Source organism: Anomaloglossus baeobatrachus, chromosome 11 (genome assembly GCF_048569485.1).
Source record: "Anomaloglossus baeobatrachus isolate aAnoBae1 chromosome 11, aAnoBae1.hap1, whole genome shotgun sequence".
In the NCBI taxonomy this organism is placed as follows: Eukaryota; Metazoa; Chordata; class Amphibia; order Anura; family Aromobatidae; genus Anomaloglossus; species Anomaloglossus baeobatrachus.
Genome location: NC_134363.1, coordinates 11,726,079 through 11,739,267, shown reverse-complemented (window position 1 = coordinate 11,739,267; position 13,189 = coordinate 11,726,079). Strand labels below are relative to the sequence as shown.

Below are 13,189 nucleotides of genomic sequence, written 5' to 3'. Positions count from 1 at the left end.
GTGGTGAGATAAAGCACTAGAAAGCAGAAACATGGAGGGCATTATACACCAGTACTGAGCAGTATAGATGTGAGCCCAGCACTGTGGTGACATACAGCACTAGAAAGCAGCAGCATGGAGGGCATTATTCACCAGTGCTGAGCAGTGTAGCTGTGAGCTTAGCACTGTGGTGACATAAAGCACTAGAAAGCAGCAGCATGGAAGGCATTATTCAGCAGTGCTGAGCAGTGTAGCTGTGAATCCAGCACTGTGGTGACATAAAGCACTAGAAAGCAGCAGCATGGAGGGCATTATTCACCAGTGCTGAGCAGTGTAGCTGTGAATCCAGCACTGTGGTGAGATAAAACACTAGAAAATCAGCAGCATGGAGGGCATTATTCCGCAGTGTAGGTGTGAATCCAGCTCTGGTGTAAAAGAAAACACTTACTAGAAAGCTGGAGTATAGAGGTTTATTAAAAAGCAGTACTGAGCAATGTAACTATGAATCCAGCACTGTGGTGAGATAAAGCACTAGAAAGCAGCAGCATGGAGGGCATTATTCAGCAGTGCTGAGCAGTGTAGCTGTGAATCCAGTATTGTGGTGAGAAAAAGCACTAGAAAGCAGCAGCATTAAGGGCATTATTCAGCAGTACTCAGCAGTGTAGCAGTGAATCCAGCTCTCAGAGGCATGGAGGACATTATACATCAGTACTGAGCAATGTAGATATGAATCTAGTATGGTGGTGAGAAATCATTAGAAAGCAGCAGCATGGAGGGCATTATTCAGCAGTACTGAGCAGTGGAGCTGTGAATCTAGAAAGGTGGCGAGATAAAGCACTAGAAATCAGCAGCATTCAGGACATTATACAGCAATACTGAGCAATGTAGATATGAATCCAGCACTGGTGTGAGATAAAACACTTACTAGAAAGCTGCAGCATAGAGCAGTGTAGATGGGAATCCAGCACTGGGGTAAGATAGGACACTAGAAATTTGTTTTAAAATATTTTTATTAGGGATTATATAACATATATGGGAAAGGTCATGTAAAAGCATTAGATTTGTAATAAGTCATATGATTTCTTACAAGAAGTAATAAACATTTGTTGATGGATAGGGAGGAAGAGAAGGGGATGGGAAGGATTGCAAATGTTTAATAGGGAAACAGGCAAAGGGGGGGAATGGGGAGAACCATATCATCTCATGAATACACTAGAAAGCTGCAGCATGGAGCAGTGTAACTGTGTATCCAGCACTGTGGGGAGAAAACACTAGAAAGCTGCAGCATGGAGCTGTGTATCCAGCACTGTGGGGAGAAAACACTAGAAAGCTGCAGCATGGAGCTGTGTATCCAGCACTGTGGGGAGAAAACACTAGAAAGCTGCAGCATGGAGCAGTGTAACTGTGCATCCAGCACTGTGGGGAGAAAACACTAGAAAGCTGCAGCATGGAGCAGTGTAGCTGTGTATCCAGCACTGTGGAGAGAAATCACTAGAAAGCTGCAGCATGGAGCAGTGTAGCTGTGTATCCAGCACTGTGGGGAGAAAACACTAGAAAGCTGCAGCATGGAGCTGTGTATCCAGCACTGTGGGGAGAAAAGACTAGAAAGCTGCAGCATGGAGCTGTGTATCCAGCACTGTGGAGAGAAAACACTAGAAAGCTGCAGCATGGAGCAGTGTAGCTGTGTATCCAGCACTGTGGAGAGAAAACACTAGAAAGCTGCAGCATGGAGCAGTGTAACTGTGTATCCAGCACTGGGGGGAGAAAACACTAGAAAGCTGCAGCATGGAGCAGTGTAACTGTGTATCCAGCACTGTGGAGAGAAAACACTAGAAAGCTGCAGCATGGAGCTGTGCATCCAGCACTGTGGAGAGAAAACACTAGAAAGCTGCAGCATGGAGCAGTGTAACTGTGTATCCAGCACTGTGGAGAGAAAACACTAGAAAGCTGCAGCACGGAGCAGTGTAGCTGTGTATCCAGCACTGTGGAGAGAAAACACTAGAAAGCTGCAGCACGGAGCAGTGTAGCTGTGTATCCAGCACTGTGGAGAGAAAACACTAGAAAGCTGCAGCACGGAGCAGTGTAGCTGTGTATCCAGCACTGTGGAGAGAAAACACTAGAAAGCTGCAGCATGGAGCAGTGTAACTGTGCATCCAGCACTGTGGAGAGAAAACACTAGAAAGCTGCAGCATGGAGCAGTGTAACTGTGTATCCAGCACTGTGGGGAGAAAACACTAGAAAGCTGCAGCATGGAGCAGTGTAGCTGTGTATCCAGCACTGTGGAGAGAAAACACTAGAAAGCTGCAGCATGGAGCAGTGTAGCTGTGTATCCAGCACTGTGGAGAGAAAACACTAGAAAGCTGCAGCATGGAGCAGTGTAACTGTGTATCCAGCACTGGGGGGAGAAAACACTAGAAAGCTGCAGCATGGAGCAGTGTAACTGTGTATCCAGCACTGTGGAGAGAAAACACTAGAAAGCTGCAGCATGGAGCTGTGTATCCAGCACTGTGGGGAGAAAACACTAGAAAGCTGCAGCATGGAGCAGTGTAACTGTGTATCCAGCACTGTGGGGAGAAAGCACTAGAAAGCTGCAGCATGGAGCAGTGTAGCTGTGTATCCAGCACTGTGGGGAGAAAACACTAGAAAGCTGCAGCATGGAGCAGTGTAGCTGTGTATCCAGCACTGTGGAGAGAAAACACTAGAAAGCTGCAGCATGGAGCAGTGTAACTGTGTATCCAGCACTGTGGAGAGAAAACACTAGAAAGCTGCAGCATGGAGCAGTGTAACTGTGCATCCAGCACTGTGGAGAGAAAACACTAGAAAGCTGCAGCATGGAGTAGTGTAGCTGTGTATCCAGCACTGTGGGGAGAAAACACTAGAAAGCTGCAGTGTAGCTGTGCATCCAGCACTGTGGGGAGAAAACACTAGAAAGCTGCAGCATGGAGCAGTGTAGCTGTATATCCAGCACTGTGGGGAGAAAACACTAGAAAGCTGCAGCATGGAGCAGTGTATGTATCCAGCACTGTGGAGAGAAAACACTAGAAAGCTGCAGCATGGAGCAGTGTAGCTGTGTATCCAGCACTGTGGGGAGAAAACACTAGAAAGCTGCAGCATGGAGCAGTGTAGCTGTGTATCCAGCACTGTGGAGAGAAAACACTAGAAAGCTGCAGCATGGAGCAGTGTAGCTGTGTATCCAGCACTGTGGGGAGAAAACACTAGAAAGCTGCAGCATGGAGCAGTGTAGCTGTGTATCCAGCACTGTGGAGAGAAAACACTAGAAAGCTGCAGCATGGAGCAGTGTAGCTGTGTATCCAGCACTGTGGGGAGAAAACACTAGAAAGCTGCAGCATGGAGCAGTGTAGCTGTATATCCAGCACTGTGGAGAGAAAACACTAGAAAGCTGCAGCATGGAGCAGTGTAGCTGTGTATCCAGCACTGTGGGGAGAAAACACTAGAAAGCTGCAGCATGGAGCAGTGTAGCTGTGTATCCAGCACTGTGGAGAGAAAACACTAGAAAGCTGCAGCATGGAGCAGTGTAGCTGTGTATCCAGCACTGTGGGGAGAAAACACTAGAAAGCTGTAGCATGGAGCAGTGTAGCTGTGTATCCAGCACTGTGGAGAGAAAACACTAGAAAGCTGCAGCATGGAGCAGTGTAGCTGTATATCCAGCACTGTGGGGAGAAAACACTAGAAAGCTGCAGCATGGAGCAGTGTAACTGTGTATCCAGCACTGTGGAGAGAAAACACTAGAAAGCTGCAGCATGGAGCAGTGTAACTGTGTATCCAGCACTGTGGAGAGAAAACACTAGAAAGCTGCAGCATGGAGCAGTGTAGCTGTGTATCCAGCACTGTGGGGAGAAAACACTAGAAAGCTGCAGCATGGAGCAGTGTAACTGTGTATCCAGCACTGGAGAGAAAACACTAGAAAGCTGCAGCATGGAGCAGTGTAACTGTGTATCCAGCACTGTGGGGAGAAAACACTAGAAAGCTGCAGCATGGAGCAGTGTAACTGTGTATCCAGCACTGTGGAGAGAAAACACTAGAAAGCTGCAGCATGGAGCAGTGTAACTGTGTATCCAGCACTGTGGGGAGAAAACACTAGAAAGCTGCAGCATGGAGCAGTGTAGCTGTGTATCCAGCACTGTGGAGAGAAAACACTAGAAAGCTGCAGCATGGAGCAGTGTAGCTGTGTATCCAGCACTGTGGAGAGAAAACACTAGAAAGCTGCAGCATGGAGCAGTGTAACTGTGCATCCAGCACTGTGGAGAGAAAACACTAGAAAGCTGCAGCATGGAGCAGTGTAACTGTGCATCCAGCACTGTGGAGAGAAAACACTAGAAAGCTGCAGCATGGAGTAGTGTAGCTGTGTATCCAGCACTGTGGGGAGAAAACACTAGAAAGCTGCAGCATGGAGCAGTGTAGCTGTGCATCCAGCACTGTGGGGAGAAAACACTAGAAAGCTGCAGCATGGAGCAGTGTAGCTGTATATCCAGCACTGTGGGGAGAAAACACTAGAAAGCTGCAGCATGGAGCAGTGTAACTGTGTATCCAGCACTGTGGAGAGAAAACACTAGAAAGCTGCAGCATGGAGCAGTGTAGCTGTATATCCAGCACTGTGGGGAGAAAACACTAGAAAGCTGCAGCATGGAGCAGTGTAGCTGTGTATCCAGCACTGTGGGGAGAAAACACTAGAAAGCTGCAGCATGGAGCAGTGTAGCTGTGTATCCAGCACTGTGGAGAGAAAACACTAGAAAGCTGCAGCATGGAGCAGTGTAGCTGTGTATCCAGCACTGTGGGGAGAAAACACTAGAAAGCTGCAGCATGGAGCAGTGTAACTGTGTATCCAGCACTGTGGAGAGAAAACACTAGAAAGATGCAGCATGGAGCAGTGTAACTGTGCATCCAGCACTGTGGGGAGAAAACACTAGAAAGCTGCAGCATGGAGCAGTGTAACTGTGCATCCAGCACTGTGGGGAGAAAACACTAGAAAGCTGCAGCATGGAGCAGTGTAACTGTGTATCCAGCACTGTGGAGAGAAAACACTAGAAAGATGCAGCATGGAGCAGTGTAACTGTGCATCCAGCAGAAAAATTATATTTGCAGCTTTCAGCGCACAGAGGCTCCTTCAATGGGCAGTCCGTGTTCCGGCAGGCACCGCCATCTTCAAGCGGGCACCTCCTGTGGGCATTGCATATTCAGTCCTGCACTCAGTGTTCCAGCGGCCACTCCAATATTCTGGCGGGCACCTCCATCTTCCAACGGACATTCCCTGTTCCGGCAGGCACCTCCATGTTCCGGCGGGCACCTCCATCTTCCAACGGACATTCCATGTTTTGGCGGGCACCTCCAGCTTCTGACGGGCATTCCGTTTTCAGTCGGGCACTTAGTATTCCAGTGGCTACTCCATGCTCTGGTGGGCACCTCCATCCTCTGATGGGCAGTTTTCGGTCGGGCACTCAGTATTGCAGTTGCCACTCCATGTTCCGGCGGGCACCTCCATGTTCCAATGGGCATTCCGTTTTCAAATCGGGCACTTAGTGTTCAAGTGGCCACTCCATGTTCCGGCGGGCACCTCCATGTTCCAATGGGCATTCCGTTTTCAGTCGGGCACTTAGTGTTCAAGTGGCCACTACATGTTCCAGAGGGCACCTCCATCTTCCAATGAGCATTCAGTTTTCAATCGTTCACTCAGTATTCCAGTGGCCACCTTATGTTCTGGCGGGCACCTCCAACTTACGATAGGCACTCAGTATTCCAGTGGCCACTATCTTCCGACGGACATTCCATGTTCTGGCGGACACCTCCAGTTTTTGACGGGCATTCCGTTTTCAGTCGAGCACTCAGTGTTCCAGTGGCCACACCATGTTCTGGTGGGCACCTCCATCTTCCGACGGGCACCTCCATCTTCCGACGGGCACCTCCATCTTCCATTGGCCACACCATGTTCTGGCGGGCACCCCCATGTTCCGGCGGGCACCCCCATCTTCCGGCGGGCACCCCCATCTTCCGGCGGGCACCCCCATCTTCCGGCGGGCACCCCCATCTTCCTGCGGGCACCCCCATCTTCCTGCGGGCACCCCCATCTTCCGGCGGGCACAATTTGTAAACCAGCCTGATGAAGGAGCCTCTGTGCTTGAAAAGCTGCAAATATAATTTTTCTCGTCAATAAAGGTATCCCTTCTGGAATACTTTGTCATTGTTGACGCTACAATGTTGCCTTTTCCCGGTAACGTTCTAGCACCAGATGTTCTTTCGATGTGACACTTTCCGCTGGGGGCAGTTACTTTTCTTCTCGCCCCATAATTCCGCCCCGCGGATGACGTCACGTCCGCGGGACCCTCCATCGCTGCTGCTGCTGCTGCTACCCCGGGGGGCAGTGTCACAATCTGTGATGCTTTTTGCCTCATTTCCCATCTCTTGTAGAAAGGGGAGGGGAGAGGAGGCTGTGGTGGGGGAGGCTCGGGCTCGGTGTCAGATTTCTGAATCCTTAGATGCCGGAGAAGAGAGAGAAAGAACGAGAGAGCGACACAGAGAGAGCGGAGGAGAGGGACGGGGGGCCCGGAATCCAGGGCCGGCTGAGATGGGATCACAAAGACGGGATCATACATAGGGCCCGGCAGATGTGGGAGCCACACGACGAAGCCCCCCAAATGTACGCGCACACAAAGGAGACAGCATGGAAATAAATGAGACACAGTGACCGCCAACCAGACGGAAACCAACACCCCCCCTCCAAAAAACCCGCAACCGGCATCAACATGATCCAAAGTAACGCAGCGACACCATAACCGGCAACACAGCATCCTCAACGGAGAGGGCCATGACACCGCCATCAGACTGAAGAAGACGAGGAACCCCGGGACACGTGGACCCCCCCACTATGATCGAGTGAGTCCGAGACCCCTTTTCTTTTTTTATTTGCGGTTCATGGGCCTGCGGCGGCGGGGAGGAAGAGGAGGAGGAGGGAGGATTTGGCTCTTGATGTTTCGCAAATAGATTTGGTAAGCCGGGTGGATGTGATACATAGAACAGGAAGATGACAGCGTAGGTTTAACCCTTACCTAGCTGCCGCCGCAGCGATGAATGGGAGACACTGATCCCGGAGTGAATGGTGGTGACTATCCGGGGGGACGGGGTTAATGGTGGCTGCGCGCTGCACACGTGGTCCGTGTTTTGGGATACAATATTGCAATTGTTTGGGGATGAAACGTGGCACCAGTAAGGAAACGCACACCTGTCATTACCTCCAGAGCGGAGGCCTTCTTCAAAAACCGCCTCTAGCGGCGGCTTCCATTCAGCCATGGTGAACCTTTTCGGCACAACCCATCGTTGGGACCTCACGACTCGCCTTCAGCCTGTGCTTAAGCCGCTTTCCCCATTCATTTCCATGGGAAAAGCAAAGTGCGCCAGCGGTCAGACAGAGATTAGGGAAATCTGCCTTATGGTCCGTGCCAACGGCGCCCACAATCCGCCATTTCTTCTGCACTTTATATGCCGCCATCTCCACTGAGGGTGCACACTATGGCGCCATTCTTCACGAAGATGCATAATGGAGGGGTGAAGGACAACATGAAGCTCATGTCCCCCAATGCAAAAGCTCCAATGTGGCCCCCAATTATTGCAGGTCTTTAGTAGTTATAGGCCATGGTGGCTTTTTGGAACCCTTAGGCGCCAGGGCCCGGGTGCGATTGCAGCCCCTGCACCTCCGCAGCATTCAGTAAGAAAGGGAAAATATGCAGAAGAAACACCTATATTTCTCTTCCAACATTTTGGGTTTTGCTGCAGAAAAATCTGCTGCAAATACTCAAATGTGCACGAGCCCCAAGGCGCCTTCTTTCATCACGGTGGCAGAAACGTGCAACATTTTCACGGCACCATTTATTGCAACTATCGTGAAGTCAACAGCTGCTGTGATGAGGGTCTTTCTTGCACAATTGACCCCCGGATACATTAGCGTCTCCTGCCGCTGTGCGTTCCGATTCCATCGGCGTGGAGATGATTTTCCCCCCCGCACGTGCGTGGGTTTCTTCCAGGCACCGCTTTCCTCCTACAGCTGACAGGTGAGCAGCGTTCTCTGGAAGAAAGCATTACATCCGGTTATCATCGCATATACAGATTAGAGTGCAAGCTTCTGGCCTCCAAAAATAAAGTGCAATCGTTACTTAAGTGAACGGTTCTACAATTTTCTTCTCTTGTGTTTCAGTTTTTCAACATTTTCAAAAACTCTGCTTACTATTTATAAAATAGAAACAATTGACGGCTGAATCTCCATTCTGGCCTTGTCCTTTACACAGCTACAATTTGATACAATGGAACAGTGGGGGACATGGTGTTTGTGGGACGCAGTGATGCCATGGATGTGTGGGGGACATGGTGTTTGTGAGCTGCAGTCATACAATGTAACAGTGAAGGACACTGTTTGTGGGCCACAGTAATGCAATGTAACAGTGTGGGGGACATGGTGTTTGTGGGCCGCAGTGATGCAATGGAACAGTGGGGGACATGGTGTTTGTGGACCGCAGTCACACAATATAACAGTGAAGGACACTGTTTGTGGGCCACAGTAATGCAATATAACAGTAGGAACATGGTGTTTGTGGACTATAGTGATGCAATGTAACATGGTGTTTGTGGACTGTAGTGATGCAATGCAACAGTGTGGGGGACATGGTGTTTGTGGGCCGCAGTGATGCAATGTAACAGTGTGGGGGACATGGTGTTTGTGGGCCGCAGTGATGCAATGGAACAGTGTGGGGGACATGGTGTTTGTGGGCCGCAGTGATGCAATAGAACAGTGGGGGACATGGTGTTTGTGGACCGCAGTCACACAATATAACAGTGAAGGACACTGTTTGTGGGCCACAGTAATGCAATATAACAGTAGGGACATGGTGTTTGTGGACTATAGTGATGCAATGTAACATGGTGTTTGTGGACTGTAGTGATGCAATGCAACAGTGTGGGGGCATGGCGTTTGTGGGCCGCAGTGATGCAATGGATGTGTGGGGGACATGGTGTTTGTGAGCCGCAGTGATGCAATGTAACAGTATGGGGGACATGGTGATGCAATGGAAGCATGGGGGACATGGTGTATGTCGACTGCAGTGATACAATGTAACAGTAATGCAATATAATAGTGGGGACATGGTGTTTGTGGACCATAGTGCTGCAATGTAGCAGTTTGGGGGACATGGTGTTTGTGGACCGTAGTGATCCAGTGTAACAGTGTGGGGGACATGATGTGTGTGGACTGCAGTGATGCAATGTAACAGTGTGGGGGACATGGTATTTGTGGACCGCAGTGATGCAATGGAAGTGTGGGGGACATGGTGTTCGTGAACCGCAGTGATGCAATGTAACAGTATGGTGGACATGGTGTTTGTGGGCCACAGTAATGCAATGGAAGATTGTGGAGGGACATTGTGTTTGGGGACCACAGTAATGCAATGGAAAAGAGGAGGGACATGGTGTTTGTGGACCGAAGTAATGCAATGGAACATTGTGGAGGGACATGGTGTTTGTGGGCCGCAGTGATGCAATGGAACAGTGGGGGACATGGTGTTTGTGGACCCCAATGATACATTGTAACAGATGATTGTTGTGTTGAACAGGAGACTATTCGGGTTGTTTATTAGTTTTATTAACCCATGACTGTTTCTAGTTACTGAACGCAAGCAGAGATCTTGATAATGCCAAATTGTAAACTAACAGAGCAGAACATTATACAACTATTGCGGATATTTATAGAAAAATTGTTTAAAAGAACAGAGAGTCCTCAGTGGTTGATACCTTTTAATGGCTAACTGAAAAGATGGTAATAATTGCAAGCTTTCGAGACTACTCAGGTCGTGGCTAACACGGTACAAAGGGATATTTATAGAGGACACAATATTATCCTCATCACACATAAAATGCAAAACTAATATCAGGATTTGCATCAGTCCAGAATCGTAGCTCTGCAATCTGCTACATCAATCTTTCCAGCCTACTCTCGTAATTGTCCCACTACCCACGTGAGTCAATAACAACTCTGCAAGACTGTGATAAACAGCACAATGATCTCCAGAGGTCACCATCAAGGTCAGACGTGCACGATCCAGACTGTCTACAATCCACCAACAGCGCGAAACACAATAAAGGGCAACGCCAGATACAGGAGCAACGAATGTTTCTATATACTTATCCAAAGAGGGCAGTATTATAGCAGTTATATTCATGTACATAGGGGCAGTATTATAGTAGTTATATTCTTGTACATAGGGGCAGTATTATAGTAGTTATATTCTTGTACATAGGGGGCAGTATTATAGTAGTTATATTCTTGTACATAGGGGGCAGTATTATAGTAGTTATATTCTTGTACATAGGGGGCAGTATTATAGCAGTTATATTCTTGTACATAGGGGGCAGTATTATAGCAGTTATATTCTTGTATATAGGGGGCAGTATTATAGCAGTTATATTCTTGTATATAGGGGGCAGTATTATAGTAGTTATATTCTTGTATATAGGGACAGTATTATAGTAGTTATATTCTTGTACATAGGGGCAGTATTATAGTAGTTATATTCTTGTACATAGGGGCAGTATTATAGTAGTTATATTCTTGTACATAGGGGCCAGTATTATAGCAGTTATATTCTTGTATATAGGGCAGTATTATAGTAGTTATATTCTTGTATATAGGAGCAGTATTATAGTAGTTATATTCTTGTACATAGGAGCAGTATTATAGTAGGTATATTCTTGTACATAGGGAACAGTATTATAGTAGTTATATTCTTGTACATAGGGGGCAGTATTATAGTAGTTATATTCTTGTACATAGGGAACAGTATTATAGTAGTTATATTCTTGTACATAGGGGGCAGTATTATAGTAGTTATATTCTTGTATATTGGGGCAGTATTATAGTAGTTATATTCTTGTATATAGGGAGCAGTATTATAGTAGGTATATTCTTGTACATAGGGGGCAGTATTATAGTAGTTATATTCTTGTATATAGGGCAGTATTATAGTAGTTATATTCTTGTATATAGGAGCAGTATTATAGTAGTTATATTCTTGTACATAGGGAACAGTATTATAGTAGTTATATTCTTGTACATATGGGGCAGTATTATAGTAGTTATATTCTTGTATATTGGGGCAGTATTATAGTAGTTATATTCTTGTATATAGGGAGCAGTATTATAGTAGGTATATTCTTGTACATAGGGGGCAGTATTATAGTAGTTATATTCTTGTATATAGGGGCAGCATTATAGTAGTTATATTCCTGTACATAGGGGGCAGTATTATAGTAGTTATATTCTTGTACATAGGGGCAGTATTATAGTAGTTATATTCTTGTACATAGGGGCAGTATTATAGTAGTTATATTCTTGTACATAGGGGCCAGTATTATAGCAGTTATATTCTTGTATATAGGGGCAGTATTATAGTAGTTATATTCTTGTATATAGGGCAGTATTATAGTAGTTATATTCTTGTATATAGGAGCAGTATTATAGTAGTTATATTCTTGTACATAGGGAACAGTATTATAGTAGTTATATTCTTGTACATAGGGGGCAGTATTATAGTAGTTATATTCTTGTATATTGGGGCAGTATTATAGTAGTTATATTCTTGTATATAGGGAGCAGTATTATAGTAGGTATATTCTTGTACATAGGGGGCAGTATTATAGTAGTTATATTCTTGTATATAGGGGCAGTATTATAGTAGTTATATTCTTGTACATAGGGGCAGTATTATAGTAGTTATATTCTTGTACATAGGGGCAGTATTATAGTAGTTATATTCTTGTACATAGGGGGCAGTATTATAGTAGTTATATTCTTGTACATAGAGGGCAGTATTATAGTAGTTATATTCTTGTATATAGGGGGCAGTATTATAGTAGTTATATTCTTGTACATAGGGGCAGCATTATAGTAGTTATATTCTTGTACATAGGAGCAGTATTATAGCAGTTATATTCTTGTACATAGGTGGCAGTATTATAGTAGTTATATTCTTGTATATAGGGGCAGTATTATAGTAGTCATATTCTTGTACATAGAGGCAGTATTATAGCAGTTACAGTACCTTAATAAAGTGAGTACACCCCTCACATTTTTGTAAGTTTATTATTATAGGTTTTCCTGGGACAATAGTGGAGATTGACACTTTGATACAATGTAACGTGGCCACATTGTGCCCTTGGTGTGAATATTTTGTGTGGCCTCCATTATTGTCCAACACAGCCTCACCTCTCTTGGGTCTGGAGGTCACTAGATCTTCACAAGAGCCGCTAGATCCTCTTCATTCTCCATGATGACATCCCAGGACTGGTGGATGTTACAGGCCCCACAGATGTTCCATAGGGTATAGGTCTGGAGATGCTCGACCGGTCCGGCCCCTTTACCCACAGATTCTGTAGAGAGGCAGTGGTGGTATTTGAGGTGTTTGGGGTCATTATGTTGGAATATGAAGGGAAGGGATTATGCTCTGCTTTAGTGTCACAGGACATGTTGCCATTCATGGTTCCTCAATGATCTGTAGCCCCCACATCCGGCAGCAGTCATGCAGCCCCAAACCATGACCCTCCACCACCATGCCTGACTGTAGGCAGGACACACTTGCCTTTGTCCTGATCACCTGGAGCCGCCACACATGCTGACACCATCTGACCTAAATAAGTTTATCTTGGCCTCATCAGATCACAGGACAGATCCAGTAATCCACGTCCTTAGTCTGCTTGTCTTCAGCAAACTGTTTTCGGCTTTCTTGTGCATCATCTTTAGTAGAGGCTTCCTTCTGGGATGACAGCCATGCAGAGCAATGTGATGCAGTTTATTGTCTGAGCACTGACAGTTGGATCACCCACCCCTGTAACCTCTGCAGCATGCTTCGTATCGTATGGTCTAAGTACTGACAGGCGGACCCCAAACCCCTGTAACCTGTGCAGTGTATGGTCTGAGCAGTGACAGGTGGACCTCCCCACCCCTGTAACCTCTGCAGCAATGCTAGCCGCACTCATACGTCTATCATGAACAGACGACCTCTGGATATGACGCCGTCCTTGTGCACTCAGCTTCTGTGTTCGGCCATGGCGAGGCCTGTTCTGAGTGGATCCTGTCTGGTTATACCTCTGTATGGTCTTGGCCATCGTGCTGCAGCTTCAGTTCAGGCTGGTGACAATCTTCTTATAGTGTCGGCCA

At 46.7% G+C, this 13,189-nt stretch overlaps 1 protein-coding gene across 3 annotated transcripts in view; it reads left to right on the top strand.

The window, feature by feature from the left end:
- GRAMD1A (GRAM domain containing 1A) overlaps positions 1-13,189 on the top strand; it is a 94,401-nt gene that overhangs the window by 27,997 nt on the left and 53,215 nt on the right. Inside the window, exon 1 of one of the 3 annotated variants that reach the window (XM_075329037.1) lies at positions 6,397-6,867. The exons of the other annotated variants lie outside the window; for them this stretch is intronic. Within the exon in view, the coding sequence (XP_075185152.1) occupies positions 6,860-6,867 (8 nt within the window). The 5' untranslated portion in view covers positions 6,397-6,859. Of the gene's footprint in view, positions 1-6,396; positions 6,868-13,189 lie in introns of those variants that run through there. 3 annotated transcript variants of the gene reach the window in all.